Consider the following 15,806-nt stretch of genomic DNA (forward strand, 5'->3'; position numbering starts at 1 on the left):
ATGGGGATATCCAAAAAATCTGGCATGGATCCGGCCCTCCAGGACCGGTTTGGAGACCCCTGCCATAGGGGATTGTGCTGTGGAAAGTAAGCGGTTGTACAGAAAAGATATCACTCCCTTCATGGAGTCTGTGTTTAGGACAAAGGACTCGAACTTCGTTAGGGGACACGTGGCAGCTTCGTGTATGAGGGGGGTGAGGGCCCAATGTCACAATTTACCTTGCTTTTTATCCAACTTTTACATTTGATGGGCATTAATAATTAATTAAATCTGTGTGTATATATATATATATATATATATATGATTTCTATTCTAATACTGTCTTCTTGGAACGCTTTTATGATTGTATTGTGCAACAATCGAATAAAGCTGGTCTTTGACTTTGAGATTATCTTTGTTTGAGTAAGTTGAGACGCTTTGCACGCAATACTTCAATACATGGATGTGGCACTGCCGCTGCAATCATGGATCGCAGCAGGCACAATCCCATAGCAAAATCTTACATGTATGTACTTCTTACATATTTCTTCCCTTTCCATAGAAGAATCAAGCAGTAATACTCCGTGTTCCTCTCATATTTGCTCTTTTGTATTTAGAAGATAGCAGCTCGAACCATCATTTACACTACATATCTCATAAATCATTTGTTTTAGAACTACACACAAACTCGTGAAAATCTATCCATTCAAATGTAGACTCGTCAATTGCACCACACCAGCATTTTATCCCTGGCTTTTTCTTTGGGCTGTAGTTGCTTGTTTCTATTTTAAGACTTTCCCATGCATCTGACGTATGAAACAGTCCATACCAGAAGCAGAGAATAATCAACATTTATAACATTGTTTTTTACCCTTATGTATTAGAATGTACAGGAAGTCATTATTATATATGCATTCACAATATATATAGAGTTCAAACAATACTATAAACTCCAGTTTGTATGCCGAGTGTGATACTCCTTGCCTCCCTCTTCTTATTGGAACTGAAAAGATTCTGGGAGGAAGGATTATGGTTGCCTACAGCTATGGACCACTAAAGATGCAATATCAATCTAATGCTTAAATTAGAAAACCATGTGGGTTTGAATACTTTTGTCTGTTCAAAATGCTTAAATCTATCTGACACAAACCTGGACATTCACCAGAAGACCTCCCCTTTTTTGTGACCTGATTCTCCCTGCATTCTGCACAAGTTTAACGTTTATAGTCCTTTTGGCTGCCAATATTTCTTGTCGAAAGCAATAGGAGAGTGAAAATATTAAAGCTACAATTGAACTGGCAACCCTAATGCTGTTCTTTGTAATATAACATACCATGGCATGCCATACCATACATATTTACATAATAATAAAACCCTTGAGACTCGAAATTGCGTTCATGTCCCTCCTAATAATTAAGCCACTGGATATAGGTTGGTCTTTAGACAGAATTTAAATTGGATGAAGCTGTGAATCAATGAACACGAATTAAAAAGTTTCATAATTGGGCTGCATAGTTTTCTAACCCATCTTTTGAAGTAGACAGTGCCTTCTTCGGGGCAACTTTCTTCCTAATCTGAAATGTTAGGTAGGACAATACCAACAAATGTTAGCTGTTAGCATTGTTCAGTCCTAACACCATGTAAGAATCAGTGAATGAGGATTATGGTATGGAATGCAATCCTAGACTGGGCATGCAGCCAGTATAGGCGTGGAATGGGATGTGGGGTGGCTGGATGTTATTAAACCTCTGTAACAACATGACGGGTGCTTCCGCGTTTAAGGCATCTCCGTAGTTACACTTGGAACAGACAGTGACTCTCGAGCTGTTCCATGTAAAAAAAAAACACACATGGTGCAGCTTGCCTAAGGTCCGAATCTGATGATAGCAACTTGATGATATGGTGTTCACTTAGTCTATCATGGAGTGTTGTGGATCAAACGTGAAGCCCAAACATTTTGTCTTCATAGTTGCCTGGATTACTTATCTTTTATTGAGAAAGATTTCAATCTGAGGTCAGGATTATGGACAATGTGATCTGAGATACTAAATAATTTTTCATTCACTAAAGAAACTCACTATTAACTCTTAACCCTAAAAATCATATGGGTGATAATGATTTGTGGCAACATAAGGGCCCACTGTCGCCTATATTTGAACATTAGGAATCTGAAAACCAAGCCGAACCATAAATGGAAACACAAATTCAGCTGGATACTAGGTAAATTTACACATGTATCATGATTCATATGGTTAAATGCATTTCATTAGCGTCAAATATATCAGTACCCGGATAAAGAGACAGAAAGTCTTCTCCTTCATGAATATATTCAAAGCTGCTATCGAAGAAATTCATTTGTGAAATAAAGAATTGATGGCTATAAAATGCAGGTGGGTTGATGAAGGTGTTAAGGACAGGACTTCTGTAGAGAGAGGTCTATGTACTGATAATGGTAGTCAGTGGTTCAAAATGCAGTCATTACGATGACAGCAATAGTAACATTAATGGCATAATTAAAAAAATAATTCAATGACAAACATATCATTAGGTAATTGACGTGATCCAAATACATTTTAGAAAGCAATTATGGATTAAAATCTCATTGAGATTCGGTGAATCCCTATGCTCTTAATTTACCTCCTACTCCAAGCTTTGCAAGTAACATGAGAATTGACTACCTGGGTGTCATGAAAAACATAATCACTCGCATGACTAATGCAGAAATCAGTGCTGTACCCATTGTCTGTATGTGCTTCCGTAGCCATTACATTCAACCATTCCCTTTACAAAGTTACAGACATTCAATAAAGAATAAAGACTTATATTGGTGGCTGTCTTATCGGCAGCTGTGATGGTGTGGTGGTGGTGGTAGTGGTAGTGACAGGGTATTGGTGTTCGTGGTTCCAAAGTATTGATGATGGTTTGGTATGCTGGTTCCGCTCAACTACCAACGTATTATAATTTATTACTTGCTATCACATCAGGACAGCCTGACGATGTGGCAAATGAAAATCAATTCGGAGGACATGTTAGGATCAGTCTGTCACTTGAGTCTTGACAAAAGCATTACAAATGTGTGCTGTGGTAAAAAAAACAAAATTATTTTCGTATTCGTGGCATATAAGAGATAGGGAATTGAATGTGACAAAAAGTGTGATGGTGGAACGCACTTTTCAGATGTAAAATAGTCCCTCGTATGTTGCAGTAATGCCAGTGTCGCCACGGTGCAGATGGCAGAATGATGCACCAGACAGTGAATAGCATAACAATGAGACCAAAATACTCATCTAGGCTGATAAAACATATGGTTGACATTGTCTCAAGCAAATGGTTTAAAGAGGTTGATGCAAACAAGCCAATGGTTTCAATGTCTGAATTGAAGGCCGCTCTATGTATATTGGAAGCATAGGTCTTGCAGATTGCTGGACTGCCATACCAGAGCTATAAAAGGGATAAGAGGCAATACTTCCTGTTTCACGTCCTGGATAGAGATCTGGCTACCTCAGAATGGTTCCTGATTGGTCCGGTACTGGTAGTTATTGCCCGCTAAGGAAGCATTCAGTTTGGTTGTCCATATCTGAACATTTGAATCCAAGTTCTAATACCTGCTACTATATTAGGGATTCTCAATGAATTATGAGAATATTTAGCTAAGGTTAGAAAAGATGCTAAAAATGTACCTGTTATTGTCATTTCAGGCTGAAGAACAAAGTAACAGATTAAAGGCGCAGGCCTCCATGATGGCAGCTGTTGCCTGTGCTTCTGTACCAAAGATAACGCTGGTTATTGGTGGTTGCTTTGGAGGCGAAAGCTACGCTATGGTAAGTTTTGCATGTCATTATCTGCCAGTAAAAATGCATGAATTACTACATGCACCATGTGTCGGATGTTCTCTGAAACAGAATGTATGTGAACTGCCTTTATGTTGAAATATTTGAATGAACAGGTTCTTTCTGTAATGCACATGATACAAATTATATGACGTTGGATTAAAATTGATCTTTTTTTAAATTCCCCCACAGTGGATGCACTGAAATCTATTGCTCAGTGCACCTCATTGTGTAGAAGAGTGATTTACTGCAGGTAAACAAAAAGCCAATGGTTACCAAATAAAGTAGGAGGCACAATAAAACACAAAAACGCCAGAGACACATGAAAGACACCAGTGAGGAGGGATCAATAGCATCAAAGAACAGTGAACTCCAAGAAGGACCGCGACTGTATGCATCCGAAGTTGGAAGCAAATGTAAACATATAACGTAGATGTCCCTACTCCTCCTGTGGTGGCTCAGAGAGGATTCACATTCAAGCGTTCTTCTTGAAATATATGTTGAGATTTTCATGTTTTTGACTTTGTGACTAGAGGCATGATTGTAGGTATCAACGTTTAATCCAACCAGGCCTTGTACATTGTTCGCTCAATGTCTTCAGCAGTTGGAAGTAAATAATAAGTGTCTGGTTAGAAAAGATGATTTTGGACTAGTTATAGTCAGTGGTTGGGGTATTTCCTGAAAAGGACAGTTGTACGATTTTTATGGAACATCGTATGGAGCAGAACTAACCTTACCCTAATTTAGATGATATTGAGTTCCAGATTGTTGGAACTCCCGAACCACCTCACCAGAAAGATTTTCTTAAAGTTCGTTCTATTCAGAAGCACGGGATATCCAGGTGGAGTTATATGTAGTGGCACGTGCCTCCAGACTAAACAAGATAGTTTGCGAAGTGTTTGAGAGTTGGTGGTGGATGTATGAATGGATAGATGGGTGGGTGGAGGGATGAGTTAGGCAAGAGAAACATCCTGCATCATTGAGCAAGCAGTTCAGCGGGGTACAAACATGGATGATGAGATAATGGCATTGAATACCAGTTAGCAAATGTGTGTTAAGCTTTAAATTGTATTGTATTTAGGCTTTTATCATCCACAGCTACTGCTAGGGGAGTTTGAGTTGGGATTACAGTTTGCATTTTGGGTGGCTAGTCAACAATGTTCGTCCATAGTCCACTACTGATAATGAGTCTGTTTCAGGTTATGTTTACCAGGAGATTAACTTCACATTGTGCTCCATGCTCTGTATTTTTGGTGTAATATGAGATGCAAATTGCTGTAAACTAGAAATACTAAGTGAAATTATGGTGTGCTTGTTTGTTACTTCAAAGCATAGTTGCTTTTTCGATGCATGTTGGTGATCTCTTACCAACGTCTTTCTGTTCCGTGCTTCCAGTTGTCATATAGATGCTGGTAAGCACAGAGAACGTATTGAGCCTTTAGATATACCATATGGCAGCAGCATGAGGAGGTCCTCTATTTTTCCATTTTACAAGCCAGATGTGGTTATGAAGCAATGATGATGTTTCATTCAGTACTTGGGTGTAAATTCTTTTTAGGTAAAACTCTCAAGAAAACTGGGATAATAAGTAACCACTCTGGATCTTTGACTGGTAGGTGCAAGCGGAACTGGTTTTTCATTAACTTGAGGGGTGTCTATGAGTAGTTTACTCTTTGGCTATCTGACTGTGATTGTGTTAATCAAAAATGAGAGAACAGTAATATGATAGTAATTGGTAAGTCCTTAAGGGTGTGTGGGAAGTTTTCCCAGGTAGATGGTACTACTTCTTTGCTGATTTGGATTTCCCTTTCTTGCAGTGCTGCATTGATTAATCAATAAGAGGAAACATTGTTATGCCTGTGTGTTATTTAGTAACCAGGGTCCAGGTGTTTCCTCATTGTAGCCATGATGTGCGATGCATTGGGATACAATATCTGCTCTGTAGACAAGGACATTTTAAATGCCCCTTGTTCTGCTATGATTAAGCCAGAATAATACTGCTAATGTATTTGACCACGAGGACAGGTGCCCTAGCAATGCAGAGTGCATCAGACTTTTATTTTACCACCGACAATACCAGAAACTCCATCAGCTGTATTATCAACAGTAATATCAACGCCACTAATGCCATTCCCACAATTGTTTTCGACACTGTCATCAGTACCACACAGTGCAAATGCTGCTTCCACACGCAATACCAATAATACCACCAATACCACTAATACCACCACCATCAGCAATTTCTCACTACCAATACCACCCCCAGTACCACATTATTATCACCAATAATATCACCAATACACCCACAAATAACACCACCAGTACCACCAATAACAATTCAAAAACCGCTCCAAAGTTTTCCACCAATACCACACCACCAGCAGTTCTACCACCACCTCTACCAAGAATTGGCCAAACCTTTACATCTGGCTTTAAACTATTGCTGGATAGAAATATTATTTCAGCCTGCTTTCGTCTGCATGCATTGCCACATTAAAACCAGACATACAGGCTCCCCCAATAGTTGTTTTTTGTGCTTTTAGGCGAATAGGCACGTTATTCTCTCAAGAATGTGGTCTCAAGCAGCTGCTCAAAGATCCAAAAGCTGGCCACACTCTCGACTTTTGACCCAATTTAGAGTTAGTTTTGTGCAAATAATATTTTGCTTGTGGCAGATTTAGTACCTCTGCCACGATTATGGTGGAAAGTAGTCTGCCCCAACAGCTTAGCATGGATATATCCCATTGGTTAACCAGCGACAATGTCAATTTTCTTGTCAGAATTACAGTAAGTGAGCAAATCTCCTAGGTGTTCCTCTTATAGGGCTCTCGTTTGTTACTTTCCTCTGCTCTTTTTCCATATCTGAGATTTGGGGATTTTACTATATCAATGTCTTCACGCCGTCACATTTTTAGGTCGAGCAGACCTAACCCTCAATGCGTGAGCATTGAGGTGTCTGCTTCAGACCTATTGTGGCCCGTTAGTGAGAATGCTGGAAAAAGGTACACCAATCTGTTACGAGCTCGCAGTTTTCACCGCGGGAGCGCGCGTCTGATCCGCGCATGCGCAGAGTCCCCGCGCATGCGCAGAGTAACTCACAGCCCTTGCACAGACGCAGGCAGGCAGCCCCCACCCCTCTGCATGCATGCACACACAGGCGAGCGCATGCACACGCAGGCACACAGACACTCGCTCACACACACACACACACACCCCCCTCCCCCACAGTCACACGCACGCACACAAAGCCCGCCCGCACTCGCGCGCGCACATGCTTTCCCCCGCCTCCCCCCTCCCCCGCTCAGCAACCCACTCACCGGCTTCCTTCGTGCGGCGGCTCTCCTCAGCTGCAGGGCCCGGCAGCAGGACTCTTCTTCCCTCCTTCGGCACCGGGGCGCAGGGTAGGCTCCTGCCTGCTCCGGTGCTCCAAACACGGCGGCTCCGTCCAATCGCGGCTCTTCCGTGGGAGGCGGGGTAGGCTCCCGCCCTCCTACTTCCTGTTTCCTGTTGTCGCGCCGGCCTGCCTGACTTCCTGGTCGCAGGCCGGCAGAGTGACGGAAGGCGGTGACTTGCGGTATTTATTTACCGTACTGGATGCAGGGTTGTCTGAGAAATGTTGCCTCAAAGCACGTCTTGTTTAATCTATAGGAGTGTATATATAGTAAAATGACGGCCACAGTGGACATGTATGGGTTTGATTTTAAGCGAAGTACGTGAAGGGGAATTTACGTTGACCATGTCAATGCCTTAGTGCTAAAATAAATTGCGGCGGGAATGTTCAAATGTGCTTTATTTTTTCCTGCCTGTAATGTTTTACATCTCAGCTATGCAAACAGATAATCTTTCCATCTTTTCTCTATACTTCTCCCTTCTAGTCTTTTCTCTCCGATGTTTACCTATGCCCTCTTCACCATCCTTTGTCTACCGTGTCTCCTCACTCCTTTTTGCTGCATTTTGTGATGTTACTTGCTGGTTTGCTGCTGTTCTCCTGTTACGTGCATTTCTTGAGGCGCTGTTTTTCCCTTGTTAAATGTGTTTCTCCAGACTAGGGTTTCTCGGTTTGCTTATTTAGTGCTCTGATGTTTTGCGGCCACAGTGGACATGTATGGGGTTTGATTTTAAGCGAAGTACGTGAAGGGGAATTTACGTTGACCATGTCAATGCCTTAGTGCTAAAATAAATTGCGGCGGGAATGTTCAAATGTGCTTTATTTTTTCCTGCCTGTAATGTTTTACATCTCAGCTATGCAAACAGATAATCTTTCCATCTTTTCTCTATACTTCTCCCTTCTAGTCTTTTCTCTCCGATGTTTACCTATGCCCTCTTCACCATCCTTTGTCTACCGTGTCTCCTCACTCCTTTTTGCTGCATTTTGTGATGTTACTTGCTGGTTTGCTGCTGTTCTCCTGTTACGTGCATTTCTTGAGGCGCTGTTTTTCCCTTGTTAAATGTGTTTCTCCAGACTAGGGTTTCTCGGTTTGCTTATTTAGTGCTCTGACATCCCCTTGGGTAGAGTAGCACTATAAAAATGTTTAAAAAACGTAGAAATCTAGCCACAATGTGTAGTTGGAGCGAGATGTAGTCTTTACATGGTTGTTTATGGAACCAGCAGGTGTGTTTGTGTGAACAGCATGGCTAGAGTGACAGTGAGTGCAGAGTGACAGTGAGTGCAGAGTGACAGTGAGTGCAGAGTGCGTGCAGAAACAGTGAGTGCAGAGTGACAGTGAGTGCAGAGTGAGTGCAGTGACAGTGAGTGCAGAGTGACAGTGAGTGCAGAGTGACAGTGCGTGCAGAGTGACAGTGCGTGCAGAGTGACAGTGCGTGCAGAGTGCGTGCAGAGTGACAGTAAGTGCAGAGTGACAGTGAGTGCACAGTGAGTGCAGAGTGACAGTGAGTGCAGAGTGAGTGCAGTGACAGTGAGTGCAGAGTGACAGTGAGTGCAGAGTGACAGTGAGTGCAGAGTGACAGTGAGTGCCGAGTGACAGTGCGTGCAGAGTGACAGTGCGTGCAGAGTGACAGTGCGTGCAGAGTGACAGTGAGTGCAGAGTGCGTGCAGAGTGACAGTAAGTGCAGAGTGCGTGCAGAGTGACAGTAAGTGCAGAGTGCGTGCAGAGTGACAGTGCGTGCAGAGTGACAGTGCGTGCAGAGTGACAGTGCGTGCAGAGTGACAGTGCGTGCAGAGTGACAGTGCGTGCAGAGTGACAGTGCGTGCAGAGTGACAGTGAGTGCAGAGTGACAGTGAGTGCAGAGTGACAGTGAGTGCAGAGTGCGTGCAGAAACAGTGAGTGCAGAGTCAGAGTGAGTGCAGAGTGACAGTGAGTACAGAGTGAGTGCAGTGACAGTGCGTGCAGAGTGACAGTGCGTGCAGAGTGACAGTAAGTGCAGAGTGACAGTAAGTGCAGAGTGACAGTGAGTGCAGAGTGACAGTGCGTGCAGAGTGACAGTGCGTGCAGAGTGACAGTGCGTGCAGAGTGACAGTGCGTGCAGAGTGACAGTGCGTGCAGAGTGACAGTGCGTGCAGAGTGACAGTGCGTGCAGAGTGACAGTGAGTGCAGAGTGACAGTGCGTGCAAAGTGACAGTGAGTGCAGAGTGCGTGCAGAGTGACAGTGAGTGCAGAGTGCGTGCATAGTGACAGTGAGTGCAGAGTGAATGCAGAGTGACAGTGAGTGCAGAATGACAGTGAGTGCAGAGTGACAGTGAGTGCAGAGTGCGTGCAGAAACAGTGAGTGCAGAGTGCGTGCAGAGTGACAGTGAGTGCAGGGTGAGTGCAGAGTGAGTGCAGAGTGACAGTGAGTGCAGAGTGACAGTGAGTGCAGAGTGACAGTGAGTGCAGAGTGACAGTGAGTGCAGAGTGACAGTGAGTGCAGAGTGACAGTGAGTGCAGAGTGCGTGCAGAGTGACAGTGCGTGCAGAGTGACAGTGCGTGCAGAGTGACAGTGCGTGCAGAGTGACAGTGAGTGCAGAGTGACAGTGAGTGCAGAGTGCGTGCAGAGTGACAGTGCGTGCAGAGTGACAGTGCGTGCAGAGTGACAGTGCGTGCAGAGTGACAGTGCGTGCAGAGTGCGTGCAGAGTGACAGTGAGTGCAGAGTGACAGTGAGTGCAGAGTGACAGTGAGTGCAGAGTGACAGTGCGTGCAGAGTGACAGTGCGTGCAGAGTGACAGTGCGTGCAGAGTGACAGTGCGTGCAGAGTGCGTGCAGAGTGACAGTGCGTGCAGAGTGACAGTGCGTGCAGAGTGACAGTGCGTGCAGAGTGACAGTGCGTGCAGAGTGACAGTGCGTGCAGAGTGACAGTGAGTGCAGAGTGACAGTGAGTACAGTCACTCAGCACCACCACATTATCACTCAGAACCACCACAGCACAAATATGTTCTCTCAATGTTTCAAGCTTTATTACAAATGTCACAAAAAGATGTTCATATTTCACTTCTGTTCTTGGATTTCGTTACAATAAAATACACTGAACATAATCTTCACAAAAGTTATTTACAAAAGTTTAAGCTATTGCCATTATAAATTACAATCACTTTTATTAAGTATTAAAAAAAATTAAAAGCCATTGTTATTTGTAATATCAATACATCTAAGTCACGTAAATACAAATGTTGCATTACAAATGCTATAGGTGTCACATTTGCGAAAGTTATAACTATTGGCATTGTAAATGACAAAGCTATTAATTTAGCTATTTTCAAAACCAACACATAAATGAACATTTGGTGAATTTCCATTAAAATATTTGACTTTTTTACTAAGATATTATTATACTTTTTTTATGCAAAGAAAATTTAGATACTGCATAAATAACTTTAATAAAAGATATTTTATATGTAGCTTTTTATGTAAAAACATAACTATAGCATAAAGCAAAAAACAATTGCCATTTACAATGCTAATAGCTCAAACTTAAATAATGCGAGACCTATTGCATTGCAAATGCTTGTTCTGTGATGTTGTCACTACTTTTCAGTCAAAGCTGTTGTATATCCGGTAGAGATAGAATGGCAGAATTCCAACTGATTGTAACTCCATTGTGGCTTTTCCATTTCTGTTGTCCTTTATCGAGCCTTTTGTTTCCTCTACCAGTATCGAAATAACAAACTTAACACAGTGTACCCGCAGTGTACACTCCCAATTGTGGTTACATCACTTGCTAATCACAACACATTTGATCTGTTTGAGACATCACTCACCAAGCAAAAGCAGCAGCCTATGTTACACTGTTTAGGCTGCTAAAGAATGAACACAAGGCACCTCACAATATCTGTGTATCCATTTAAACAAGTGTCAGCAAGATGGCTCCATGAGTTAAACAGCTTCCGCAAACAACTGCAGTGCATTGTTTAGCATAGTGCCATGGTCAGATCTTACTTTCATCGGTCCTCTATTGTGAGACCTATTATTTTCACTCTTAAGAGACAACAGTACATAGGAAACTGACTGTAATGTATAATAAATCAAAATGTTTTGCAGGAAACTCCATCTCAACAGCCAGCACCAATATCTGTCTGTTCTGGTTTTCTAGAGGGCGCGATTGCACAAAAAGCGTACTCTGGCGCTTTGTTAGACTGACAGTAAGCAGTATTGAATAGAGAGTGGATGCTACGACAGATGTTCAAAAGTCAAGTTTTAATTTTGTTTCTGAAATCTAAATGGTAAGATATGCTCCGGAGATGAGGTTGGAAGGAATTTTAGTGTTTTTCTGTTTGAAAAAAAAGGAGCGTCAGGCGCTTTGAACTATTATTAGAGAGGCCTGTTGGGTCAGGTTTTGTGAAAGAGAGATTGGTGAAGAGATCTTTATCTCATGGGAAGAGTTCTGAGATGAGATGAAACAGATTGATGACTGGGAAGCTTACGAAAGGGCAAGTTGCTGTAGCATTTTGAACAACCTGGAGCCGGGAAATCAAGTAAGAGCTACCTTCAGTGCAATGCAGACAAAACTGAGATTCTATTGGTTGCAAACGCCAAAAGCATTTGGACCAACTTTAGCTGACCGCAGGACATTCTTCCTCTTCATCCCCCAGTGACAAGTAGCAAAGAATCTAGGACTAAATTATATGATAAGCTATCTATGGACACCCAGATTAGGTCAGTACCTGGACCTGTTTTGGTTTGCTGTGATCAATAAGGACATTTTTGGACCTCTTACCAGCTGATGATCGTAGAACAGTAGCCCATGCTTTGATAACATCTAGGCTGGACCACTCAAACTACCTTTATATTGGTGTGCCCGATTATAAGATCAGGAAACTGCAGATAGGCCCAAAATAAGCCGCTTTGCTGTGTTTTGGACTATCGAGGAGAAATGTAGTTTTGACTCAGTTTAGGGAACTGCATCGGTTACCCATCAAGAAGATACTTTTGTTCAAATCTTTAACTATCATCCATTGTAGCTGGCTTCTAGAACCGTGGCCCTAGGCACCTGATTGGAAAATCCTCCTAGAAATCTTTGCTCTGCTACAATCTGCAGGTCATGAGCGTGTTGTCCTGTCTGGTTGGGCGGGCACTCTTTTTCGGTACTGGCAGGCAGGCGTTGGAGCGAACGTCCAAACTCTTTTTAATCTCTCCAGGATGAGGCCCGTTTTAGGCAAGAAATAAACCCACTTATTTTTGTTGGACTGATTGTGAGCCGCATATGGACTCTAGTGGGACAATGCCAGGTCACTCCATTGGAGTAGCTGCACTCTTTATAAATTTGCTCCATTCAATAATTTAGGGAGATCAAAATAAAGAGAGTTTTCATGGTCGAGGTGAAAAATAATCTGTCCTTGGACGACGGTCTTACATGGTGTATGTGGTAGAAGAGGGTGGATTTTCAGTTTTTAGGTCTCGCATCTCCGAGGCATCAAGAAATCTATATGTTGGCTGAAAGTCCACCTATTGCCCTGTTCTTTCTCCTGCCGCTTGCCATTTGTTGAATGTTAGCACAGCTCCTGTTTGCTGGCTTTTTACTGGTTCTCGATCTGTAACTGACTTCCGTTTAGTCCGGAAGCAGCGGGCCTAACTACTGTTTTTGTTCGCCAAATCGCACTCTTTTTTTGTCTCTGCATTCTTGCCTGATGTAAACAAGGCAGCGCCTCAAGGCGCATGCGCAAGGCTGCATCAGGTGCCGGTGTGCGCGAGGGGCGGGCAGTGCATGCTGCTTGTTAAAGTTACCAGACAACTACCTTTTGCAACATGGCTGCCTCATCCTCGTTTTAAGACTTGTGGCCTGCCTAAAAGTAACTATAACAGGAACAAAAGAATGAAATAGAAATGCATACTTCGATAAATACAACACATGTTAGTCTAATGCCCAATGGTATTAAACATATATATTAGAATGTTTATTTCCGAACGCCTGACATAAAAGCCTTATTTTTTCCACTGCATGTGGTTTTTTTTTCCCATGTGACTGTTAGTGTTTGCACTACCTGAACTAAAACTTCATTTAAACTGTGTTTTTTCAGTGGACATTTGTTAGTATTGGTGTCTAAATTTGGTACTTTAGGATTCCAGATATTGTGTATGGTGCAGCATGTTGGGTATTATCTAAAATCTGATCATGCTCTTAATCCATGACTTTCACACGAATTTGCAAGACAAAGAAAATAACTCATTATTCCACCTGGGCTACATTACATTTCATCTTTTTCAGTTTGTTGTTTCCTGCTGCATGCAGACAAAACCCCTTCCATGTAATTAATTTGGAATGTTTAAGGAAGCCAGAACCAAATTGGCATTTGTTTAAATTCCTACAAGCAACACAGAGCATGCTTGTGTCAGTAGTACATCCAGTACATGCACTTCAAGTCTCACTCATTCTTCTATACAGTGTCCACATCCTGTGAACACACATCATTTCTGCCTAGTACTGCGTGCTTGAAGCGCACACTTTCTGTTCCCTCAGGATTATTTATAGCATGTTGTGTTATTTTGCCTTTCTAAAAGGTTTATAAGGAAGTGTGATAGAGGTGTTTATAGAAAGTCTGAAATCATTTCCTGTTCTTATTTATTGTGGTCACTCTCAGCATGAGTTATGACTTGTGTACGTACCTAAACTGTCGTTCATTGTATTATATTGGAACTATAATAACATTTTCACAGTTTTTTTTAAAACATATGAATAATAGGTTATAAGCTATGTTAGCAGTAACTTTATCAAACTTCTTAAAGTAAATTGTGTTTTTTAAATATTAAATACTTACCTCTCCGATATTTTTGTATTCCACTACGCCCAGCACTGCACACAGTGAAAAGCCCTGTAAACTGCTTTCACCCATGTTCAGACGAGGTTGCCTTCAGTGCCTGGCAAGCAGCCATGGCCTGAAATACACCTAGGTCCTCATGCCTTCAACTAAGCTGTGTGCAGCTTGCATTGTAGTCTCAGAGTGCAAGCCAGTCTGGCACCAGCCTCCATGCCACTTGCCCCATTCTTGCCTCCAAACCTGCTTCGCTCAGTATGCGGGTTCACCTTCACCAGCCCTCATTGTAAGTCCTCTAGAGAGTGCTGCAGCTCTGGTCAATGAGGTAATTCCTCATTATAAGTCCTCTAGGCAGTGCTGCAGCTGTGTCTCTGTTCATACATCCACTACTCCCCAAACCAAAACACATGGGTAAAAGACATTGCCATTTACAGTGCCAATAGCTTTAACTCTACCAAGCATTTGCAGTGCAATAGGTCTCGCATTTGCGAGAGTTTGAGCTATTATCATTGAAAATGACAATGCTTTTTATTTATGTGCTTCTCATAAGCAGAGACTATAAGTTCAAAGTGGGTGTTTACGCACCGCTTGCAAGTTTTCAAAACACATAAATAAAAAGCATTGTCATTTAAAATGCCAATAGCTCAAACTCTTGCAAATGCGAGACCAATTGCATTACAAATGCTTGTTACCAGATATAAGTTTGGTTGCAAATTTCATGTCCTCTTTCTTGTCATTATTTAGCTTGAGACAGTTGGGTTTTATCCACCCTGCTACTGGGGTCATGCAGAATGATTGAACGAGCAAAGCAAGAGGAGTGATTTAGATATTGATTAGGGTGACATTGAGTAGAGGAAAGAGGGGAGAGGTAAAAGGAGAAAGAAAGAATGAATGTGTTTCCTCTGTAAAAAGGAGAAAAGCCAGTTGTGGGCAACTTGATCTGTGAAAGCGACAAGTGAGTGAGAATCCTCCTGCAGCAGAACATTTTGGTGACATATTCTATTTCGAGTGGCAGTTAGTTCAGGCAATGGAAAAAGCCTAGATGATGGTGTACTGTTTGCCCAGTGTCTAGGTGTTGATGTAGCGACGGTACAAGGACGACATGATGGAAGAGGCCATCTTCAGCATTGGGAGACACCCGACGTAGGCTGCAATCCCCACCAAAGCCTGCCTTGTGTGGAAGCTAGTGCCTTCATTTACTAGGGATTCCTTCCTTCTCATTAGTATTCAGTGCATTGTATGACTGCTCAATTTTATCATAACATTAATTGAATTAAATTAAAAGGAAATACAAATGACGTTATATAAAATACTGTAATATAAAATACTGTAAACACCATCATTTAATTAAAACGTTTACAAACTATTCTGAGTTAGTAATAAAGTACTGAAGAACAATCAAAGTTTGAAACCAACTTCCCAGACCTATTCTTTTTTAGAAAATTGTTTTACAGCAGCGCTTCATCTATTATTTGTATGAAGTTGAACAAAGTTATAGATATTGATCATGCACCTTTGCGAGTAACCTGAATTTCTCGGGCGTGTTCTCAGCCTTGGACATTAAGTTACAAATAACAGCAAAGTTAGTAAACTGCTACAAGAGCATTATAGACAGAGCATCACATAAGTTAATGACAAAAACATCAAGCAATACAGTGCAAATAATTGCTGTGCAGGGACCTTCCTTGTGAATGGAAGTCCCCTCCAGTCTACAGTGGTGACACACCAGCACAAAGAATGTGTGCCCTTCTTGTAAACTAGCAAACCTAGCTAACCATGTGGGTGGTCCGTGCTTTGTAAGAATCTATAAATT

The 15,806-nt window shown here is 42.1% G+C and overlaps 1 protein-coding gene across 1 annotated transcript in view; it reads left to right on the forward strand.

The window, feature by feature from the left end:
- The window catches only part of LOC147747372 (methylcrotonoyl-CoA carboxylase beta chain, mitochondrial-like), a 299,929-nt gene that overhangs the window by 224,002 nt on the left and 60,121 nt on the right, over positions 1 to 15,806 (forward strand). The window contains exon 9 of the mRNA XM_086953849.1: positions 3,678 to 3,800. Coding sequence (XP_086809975.1) covers positions 3,678 to 3,800 — 123 coding nt within the window. The remainder of the gene's footprint in view (positions 1 to 3,677; positions 3,801 to 15,806) is intronic.

Source organism: Lissotriton vulgaris, chromosome 1_1 (genome assembly GCF_964263255.1).
Source record: "Lissotriton vulgaris chromosome 1_1, aLisVul1.2, whole genome shotgun sequence".
Classification (NCBI taxonomy): Eukaryota; Metazoa; Chordata; class Amphibia; order Caudata; family Salamandridae; genus Lissotriton; species Lissotriton vulgaris.